Raw genomic sequence first — 9,639 nt, 5'->3', positions numbered from 1 at the left:
TAATAATAATAATAATAATAATAAGCCGAAACCAGGACATATGAGAATACAGCCACCAGATATACATGCCCATGGGGCAAAGCACAGGGAGTTCTGGACAACCAAGAAATAAGTTTTAGCTGGGGGAAAAAAAAAACCAAACAAACAAACAACAAACAATCTGTAAAGAGGATGCAGAACAAAGCTCCCCTCTCACTTGCCTGAAACAGCTGATTACTCTCAGCCTTTCCCGTTACTGAAGTTCCTGCATTATTTCCCCACCATATAATGACCTACCTCCAATCACAAATGAGGGGTTCTTTATTAAAAAAAAAAAACCCAGACCTCATGGATCCCCATCTCCAGCAAAACAAAGGGTGAAAACACTAGCTCACTTCCAATTGCTCCCCCTCCAGCAAATATTCCACTATTTTTTTTTTTTAGCCTTGGACTCTCCCAACTCCAGAGAACAGAGCCTCGTAAGGCTAAGCACCGCTTAGATGGGTAGTGAAAGACAGCCGAAGCCCTGCAGCAGCTTATGGTCCAGAGGGGTGCTGAGGACCCATCAGATACACTGCTCCTGCTGCAGCTGAGCATGGTTAAAAGGTCAATGCCTCAAGCTGCTGGTACTCCCCACCAAGGCTCCACTCTGCCGTTCCCTCGAATATACCGTGAAACTTGCTTGTTCCCTCACCAACTGTTCTTGAATAATCTCATTGCAAAAAAAAAAAAAAGATTATTTTGGCAGTACTGAGTTAGGGAGCAGCCACACACGCAGTTATGCTGGCAGAGCTGAGGAAGCTGTGATCTTTGAACTTGGAGCACCCGCTGCCAAAACAGCACATTTTGGAATCCCCCAAAATCCTCAAGAGCCCAAAGAGAATGACCAGCACATGTAGTCATGGGAAGAGATGAAAATTCAGCACAACTCCCCTGAATCTAGGTGTAATGACAAGACCATCTCTCCTCTCCTAACAGGGCTGCTCACCAACAACTCCTCCTCACTTCTTATTCTTGCACATCAAATTTGTTCCCCCAAATCCTTCCCTTGGCCACCTAGCCTCTCACCCTCTCTCTCACTCTCCTCCCAACCACTTAATTCTTTCCACTCTGAATTCCGAATTAAAGGAGTTAGTGATAGGATTAACCACTTAGTCTATCTAGTAATTATACAGTTATCTTAATTCTCTTTGTCCAGTCTTTATCGCTCTCTTTAACAGGTCCTGAATTTACCCTGGACAAAGATAGGCATAATGTATCACTGCATGCTTTGCGGCAGCTTGTATAATGGGATCCCAGTCCCAAGATGAGCCCTGGAAACAGCTACACTCTAAAAACTAGTGATGAATCCGTAACAGAGATCTTAGCGAGGCTTCAGCTTTGGGCGTTAAATCTCCATCTCAAAACTTACACTCTTCTCACACTGTGAAACTGCGATTAGCAGCCAGTGTTGTGCAGTACTTGAGGGACCAAAGACAGCTTAGGCACAGCTTTAACATCATCCCAACACTTACTTGAACAAGGGATTTTTAGGTCTTTGCGGTTTTTTCTTTGCAAAGAACGCTGCAAATTCTCTCCCAGAGCTGGCGTAGCTAAGCTGGGTGGACGGCTCCGAGGCAGTGCGAGTGTTCTTCATATCCAGATACTCTGTCAGCAGCATCTGCCAACAGAAGGAAGGGGAGCTCAGCATTCGAAATAAAACAGCATTATAATATCTAGGATCTTCAGGTACTCTCTAAGACTGGAAAATTAATAAAAATCTCAAAAATTCTAATTAACAGAAACCTAGCTTTATTTTCAGAAATGTGATCCTCGTGACTTATATACCACTGCCACCAATTTGGTAAAAGCTCGTTTTACAGTACTTGACCAACTCAATCTGCTACAAAACCCTGATGCTACCAAAGGTATCTTGCAAGAAGTCCCCACTGCTCCCAAAACTGATTCTAGCAGCAGCAGCAACAGGGAGATGGTGGGTGGGTTGTTGGCTGGCCTTTGCAGACTGATTACACACCACAGCTCTTAAAAACATAAAGGTTAGCAATATTGATCTGTTCAGTTACAAAAGCATATTTTATATATGCGTATGTATGCCTATATATTTTCTGTATATTTATATGTCGAAATAGAAAACATCCATGCGTGTGTTGGGGTGCACGTGCTGCAGGTCACGTATGCTGTTGGGAAAATCCTGGGAATGCTGCAAAAATTGCCCTTTAATAGCTCCCAAACCAAACATGCTTCTTTTGATCTGTTCAGTTACAAAAGCATATTTTATATATGCGTATGTATGCCTATATATTTTCTGTATATTTATATGTCGAAATAGAAAACATCCATGCGTGTGTTGGGGTGCACGTGCTGCAGGTCACGTATGCTGTTGGGAAAATCCTGGGAATGCTGCAAAAATTGCCCTTTAATAGCTCCCAAACCAAACATGCTTCTTTTACTATTGAAAATATGAATTCCCACAGCTGCCAGTTCTGCAACATAGTTTAGGATTGATTTTCCTCTAGCCCAGTATACTCAATAAGGGGTTTGGGGGTCCCTTTTTGACACCAGGGTCCCCTTTGTGAAACCCTTGCAGCCCTGAGTGGTGGCCCGATATTTGATACTGTTTAAGCAACTCCGCGCTGCAGAAGCAGAAACAGATTCCAAGTTATTCACGTTTAATTTCCTTGTGTCTGAAGATGGAAAGAAACCCCTTAAAAATTAACTTTTGTCAGTGCATTCAGAGAGTCTCTATTTATTTTCAGAAAACTCTACCTACTCGGAGGCTATTAGTAATGTGTTCCATTTTAATAATTAGCTAGTCAAAGCCCATCAAAGAGTTGTCTGTAATGAAAGGAATACATCACTACTGTGCTGTCTAAGTTTAAACAAATTACATAGGAATAAATATCTAGGCAAATGGTATCGTGCCCCTAATTAGAAACAATTCAGGATAGCTTGGGAAAAAAAAAAATAATACAAACACAAGGAAACTTCAACTCCTAAAACATCTCAATTAAAACTTTACCTGAGCGCAAGCTTTTAAAATGCATGCTTATTGTTAAGAGCAAAAACAGTCACTGCACTAATTTTTAACAGTAATTTACCAAATCCATTTGTATTCGCGTATTTGCATTTCATCTTCTCTACTGGAATTCACAATGCTAAAATTGCCACAAAAATGTAATTAAACCCTCAAACTTAATCAAGTTTAAAAAAAAAAAAAGGAAAAAAGGAAAACACTTAGCAATTTGTTCTCCCATTATGGATGAAACCTATTTATAATGGATTCCACGACTCTGGTGTCACTTTATATCCGGGACTAGGAAATGTAAAGCGTATAATACAGCACTTGCCTCCAAGATTACAATAAGCCAACAGAGGTTTGAGCTGGGAACATAATGAATTATCCCTGTTGGTTAAAAAGTGGAACAGAGAAATAAAAGATGAGTTTGTGGTTAGATAGTCAGAACAGTTCTGAAAACGCCACAGATTAGGAGAAAGAAGAGAAAACTGTTAATTTATGGTATTACTAGATAGGCAGGGCAGGATGGTTAGACGCAAGGCTTTGAAAAAGTCAAAAGCTGTAAAAGAAGTGAAAATAGCTGGTCTTGATAACTATTCTCAGAGTTCATCTTGAAGTTATAAAATACAGGCATAGCAGAAACTATGCTAGAGAGATCAAAGCCCTTTCTGCTCCAGTGCCCTGCATTCAACAGTTACACAAATTCTTCAGAATGAAGTAATTAAGTGTAAGCATGGCTGAGTAGTCACAATACACAGCCAAGCAGGAGAGAAGCTAGGACAGGAGAGATCTTCAACGCACAGTACATTTGCCTTGTAACTGCAGCATGAACCCTTATAATTTTTAAGCAATACGATTAAGATGTGGGCCAGTCTGAAAATCTTGCCAGCTACTTGCCTCAAAAAACAGCCTGAAGTTTTCATTTCTCATTGCATCGTGCAATGCATGGCCTTCACCAACGTCATCGGCCTCAACTTATTCCCTACATCCGGACAGTCAAAGTTACCTGGTTGTTCTGCTCTCACAGTCCTAGTAGAAGATTTTAGTAAGTATCATATTTCAATGTTAGAAATTGTGGCCTGGCCGTGTACTTATTAAAAGCCACAGCAAGCTAGAACTTTAAAATCCACTTAAAAGAAAAGAAAAACCAGACATTTCCCTGCCTATCTAAGTGAACAGGAGCTTTCCTTAACCAACAAAGTAAGGGATTTCATGATTTGGTCCCATAACACCTGATTAATAGTTGCTAAGCCATCCGTCAAAAACCTTGTTAGACATTAATCACATGGACATACAGCAAGATTTATGAGTGACTGTAAAGTTTGCAACATCCCATTCATCTATAACAAGGACTTTGACTTTCTGTTCAATGGTTGAATTCTGCCACCCATGTACTATATTTACATCGATGTCAAACAAATAAAGCCGTATATAAAGCAAGAGAACAAAGCACTCTCTCCAACTGCTCTTTGGAAATGAAAATTAATATAAAATGTTTTATTAAAAAAGCAATATTTATGGATTTGGAGGCTTAATTGAATTCTCAAATTTCAAAAGGTCGTATCAGTATGTGTAGCCTGTCTATCACGTTGATCTGATAACAGCTTGTACTACACTTTCTGAACTGCAATGGGGCAAGAACAAATTTCCTTCTGTGTCTGACTGCTGCTTGCACTTGCTGTGACTCTCCAGATCCACATTTATATTCTTTGGCTGAGCCCCACGAGAAGTTCTGTAAGTCATTATGTCTTATCATGCTCAAGACTGACCTATGAACAAAGTATGGGCAATAAAACATGCCTGGCCACAGGGTGACAGCTAAATTAATTCATTATTTGTACCTCTTGTGAGGTTTTCGATAGGAGATAGATATAAGGAAGAAATGTTTTACGCTGAGGGTGGTGAGACACTGGCCCAGGTTGCCCAGAGAGGTGGTGGATGCCCCATCCCTGGAAACATTCCAGGTCAGGTTGGACGGGGCTCTGAGCAACCTGCTCTAGTTGAAGATGTCCCTGCCCACGGCAGGGGGGTTGGACTAGATGGCCTTTAGAGGTCCCTTCCAACCCAAACTATTCTGTGATTCTATGAGGAGGCCTGAGCTCTGAATAAGCTCTATTCCATCAATTAAAAGCTGTAAATAGGTATTTCACATCCTCACATACTCTGAATTAAGATGAATGCTGCAGTGTCAACAGTTTGCTCCATCAGAAAATCATGACAGTTTCAAACTCTACACCATCAACACCAATTTTCATTATGCCTTAATATATTTGGGCGGTCCAGAAAATCAAATGAAAACTAACACCATACCATGAATTCTGCAAGGGTAAATGGGATGACCAGGCAATTACTGGCCTCTCCACCTCATATTGATCAGGGACAAAATCACAGAACAGATGATAGAAGACTCTATTAAAAAAGAATTAAGGGAGAATAATAGAATTCATGTCCAGCGACATGGATTTACAGAACACAGATCTTGGCTAACCAGTATTGTTACGATGATGACAAATTTAGCTTTAAAGAAACAGAGAGAGATAAATTTATATTTCCACCAAGGATCTGACAAAAGCCAAAACACTAAAAGTCAACACAGGACCTCCTAAAAGAAAAACAGGCAGGCACATGACAAGATCCTTAACATACAACTAGAAATGAGGAAACCACCGATACCGGATTTTGCAAGGTCCCAGAAATCTGAATTCCTCTTTTCCTTTTGTCCTCTGTATTCCAAGGGAAATACAAGACTATTCCAGAACCATTCTCTTTTGTTGGATAGAAACCTTCTAATTTTCAGCCTAAGTTTGATCCATCTTAATTTCTAAAACAACAGTAATTAGAAGAAGCTTAATCAGACAATGAAAGTACATACAAGACTGGCTGCAGCAACCCCTTTCTGGACTGAGTGGGCCAGAACTTTTCCCATTTCAAATTCCTACGAAAATAATGACTACAGAAGGTTTGTAAATTATAATATTTTGGGGGGAAAATGGTAAATAATAAAGTGAACAGAACATTAACAGAATAATATAATTTTCTTTTTTACTCTTATTATTTTTCATAATATCAATCTACTGTAAGAATTTCAGTGTCAGCAGAGGTAAATCTCTACATCTAGGGAAAAAAAATGAAAGTCATGATCTATAGGATTATCGTGTAAAGCTGTGACTCTAGCAAATTTGGGAATATTGAAGATAATCAACAGCAGAGAAGGTCCCACTGTGACGATGGGTATAAATTAGCTAATTGGAAATGGCTATATAAAGCAGAGAGCTTTGTCAGAAGTAAAAGTTTACAGCATCGCTCTGTATTGGTCTCACATCTGGAATGCCAAATGAAACCCCGGTATTCATAAACAAAGAGAGATCAGGAAAAAAGCGGATGGAAGGGTGCACAAAAGAAGCCTGGAAGTTATTAAAAGGCTGGAAGGCACGAATTATAGCAAAACAGCAAGAAGCCATGAGCTCAGTCTTGTTAGCTTAGCAAAGAGAAGGCTAAGGGGTTACTGGATCAGTCTGCAAGCATGCAACACAGAGGGCACAGAACTGATGAAAAAAAAAAAATCTTCGCTAATGAATTTTTTAAAAAAATCCAAAGGCTGGAAAGTTGAAGCTGGACAGGCTTTGACGAACGGTTAGGCATACATTTCCAGAGCATAATTAACCACTTACATCAAAGGTTACACTGTACTGTCTGTCACTGATTTTTTTTTTTTTTTTTTATTTCCCCCAGTCAAGACTGGATGCCTTTCTAAAGCATGTGCCCTCTTTCAAACAGGAATTAATTCAAGAAAGTACCATAGCTTGTTTTACGCAGAGGTCAGATGAGAAGATCACAACAGCTCCTTATAATCTGCAGATCTTAAAGCTGTTGCACCATTCAGTGCCAGCTCTCAGGCTCCTGCATGAAGGAACCGTTAGTGTTCAAAGCACTGTTGCTGCACAGCATCTTTAGTTACCATTTTGAGTTGATATAGGAAATAAAAACAGCTACTGGTAACATTTGTGTTTGGTGAACGGGTTTGCACTAGCAGAAACTTCGCACCCAGACCTGTCTTTCACAACCACTGGGCATGAAACTACAAATGAAGGCCACCTCGCTTGTACTTTGAGGAAACTGTAAGTGTCAAAAAAACCCACAGAAATAATACTCTCACCATCTGAGAATGTCTCTAGTATTTCGCTATGCAGTACGGGCAATTGAAAACAAGATTTATTTTCAGCTTATTGCTCTGACACACTGGGCAGCTGCAGAAATGTTGGTGTTTCAGCTGTACTGACGCACTGTGGACTCCTCCTGAGTTGTATCAGCCTCTGAGAAAGCTTTGGAGTTACATCTTAGTTAGACCTAGCAGGAGGAATCAGAAGCCGACATTACAAAGCAGAAGAGAGATTTCTTAATGGGATTTCAGTGAGGAAAGTTGGTTAAAAACAGAACAGCAGATTCGAATCATCCTACATCCCCTAGTTCAATGGGGTTGCACGGAAATGCCCAGTGACAGCAAACCACGGTGCATGCACTAAGGAAAGGCACAACATTCCTGAGAGATGATGATATCCAGCTATAGGTGATTTCAGGGGCAATGAAAGCAACTGCAAATGAATCTTCGGGAAAAGAAAAAAAGCTGGGAGTTCCGGTAGGATGCACTACTGTGACATGCACTTACTTCTTTGTAAACACATGAAATGAGGCGTCATTCTTGAAGCTCTGGGGACGGGAGGTAACTACTAGTAAAATGCCAGAATAAGGCAAAAAAAGCAGTGGCACTCTATGCGAGACAGTAGTCTATAGCTAATTACCCAGTAATTTGCGGTATCAAAATTCTTAATAATTAAAATCCTGCAGTAATTGTGGAATTTAACAAAAAAAAAAAAAAACCACACAGTTAATTGAATTCTAAGAGCACTGAGCTTTCTGCATAAGTTGTACCACGTCAAGAACAGGAGCCGAATACACACATGGCAAATACGACAAAGGACAAAGCAATAAGGTAAGTCAGAAAGAACAAAAACAATTTTTAGGTGCCGTGAATACTGTTTAATGCTGTGCAACCTGCTTTATCTAATCCTCTTGTTGCCCATGAAATTAATTTAACTGAAACATAATAATAAAAACCCTTCCAGAATTAATTCTCTCAAGGCATCGCCCAATTCCATTATTGTACAAGAAGCAAGAATTCCTTTTGTCTTTCGTTTTTGGGAAAAAGTAAAAAATAACCCCAGAACTATTTAGATAACACTATCATTGCCAGTGCTACTACATTCATTATCAACGCTAATTGTCAATTAGCGCAACTATTACTGTAGACCTGTGAATGTGCGTCTACCTCCAGGGAGGAAGGCAGGGAGGGAACAAACCTCGTAACTACTTTAAAACCACAACTTCTTAAAAGCTGTTTTAATTGGCAATGAATCGTACACCTGCTTGGATTGCTTTGGAGAGTTTAAAACCAGAACTTTTTCATTTCACAAGCTTTTGATAACACGTGCACGGACTTTATAACCTTAGCACCACAGGCTCTGACTCCACTTGGTGTATGGATGAGCTGAAGTCACTTGAGACATATATACTAACATAATGGGTTTCACAGTTGCTAGCACAGCAAAAGGAGAAACCGCTATGTGGTGTCACAGCCATCAACATCAGGCTGTAGGTTCCTCAAACCAGCCAGCGCCGGCCAGCACTCATTTCATTTTGCCACTCTCTATGCAAGCTGCCACAACAGCTTACCCATCTATCAGGAAAGGGACTTTGGTTCAGTAACAAATGCCCGACATAACAATTTAAATAGGGGTGTTTTCTGCAGGTGTTTGCTAATTAACCCTCTGATGTATCAACACCCCTGTGACATCCGACTGAACAGATTTAAAGTGAAACCCTGGTCCCACTACAAGCACTGAGACAAACATCACTGACTGGTACAGGGTGAGGTTTGCTTCCACTGACTTTCTCAACTTCTGAAAGCATGACAGATTATGTCCTACCGCTGACAAACACATAAGATAAAAGGCCTCTTACCGTTACTAACTTTAACCCACTCCCCTGTGCCGCATCAATATTAGAAGTTTCATCTTGACTTATACTTGTGGCTCAGAAAATAAGCAGCTAAAAGAAAAAGCTGCTGAGAGACTACAGCAGGTAACCTTATCTTCTGCAAGATGTGAGCAGACATGTGATGCTGAAAGAGGGCTACCTCTTTTCCAAGTCCTCAAGGGGGGCTTTGCAATTGCTTTCTAACTTTAGTGGCTTTAATATCCATATAACCAACAATCTGGTACCAGTTCATACAGTTACATGATGAAGGTCATGTCCAGTTTAGTGACGTATAAAGTTTTAAGACATTTTCACTGAAACTTAGTCATCTGGCCTTCATAAAGGAGAACAGGAGCTGGGAGGTCTTTTCTTCCAGCTTTCCCAGCAGTTCTGCTGTTTTATTTATTTATTTTTTATAAAAAAGGAACAAATACCGATGACAAATTTATTTAAGCTACCAAGAGTCAACTTGAGTAACTGGGTCATAAAACGAACAGACAGCACGTACAGGACAACCAGGTGATCAGGCCCAGTCAGCATGGGTTTAGAAAAGGCAGGTCCTGCTTGACTAACCTGATCTCCTTCTATGACCAGGTGACCCGCCTAGTGGA

General features: G+C 40.3%; 1 protein-coding gene across 1 annotated transcript in view; it reads right to left on the bottom strand.

Annotated features, from left to right (window-relative positions):
• Positions 1-9,639, bottom strand: part of EXOC4 (exocyst complex component 4) — a 431,485-nt gene that overhangs the window by 310,242 nt on the left and 111,604 nt on the right. The window contains exon 9 of the mRNA XM_009290434.1: positions 1,494-1,639. Coding sequence (XP_009288709.1) covers positions 1,494-1,639 — 146 coding nt within the window. The remainder of the gene's footprint in view (positions 1-1,493; positions 1,640-9,639) is intronic.

The sequence above is a fragment of the Aptenodytes forsteri genome, unplaced genomic scaffold, assembly GCF_000699145.1.
Source record: "Aptenodytes forsteri isolate BGI_AS27 unplaced genomic scaffold, ASM69914v1 Scaffold173, whole genome shotgun sequence".
Taxonomy (NCBI): domain Eukaryota; kingdom Metazoa; phylum Chordata; class Aves; order Sphenisciformes; family Spheniscidae; genus Aptenodytes; species Aptenodytes forsteri.
The sequence above is the reverse complement of the archived record's forward strand: the minus strand, read 5'-3'. Positions and strand labels throughout refer to the sequence as shown.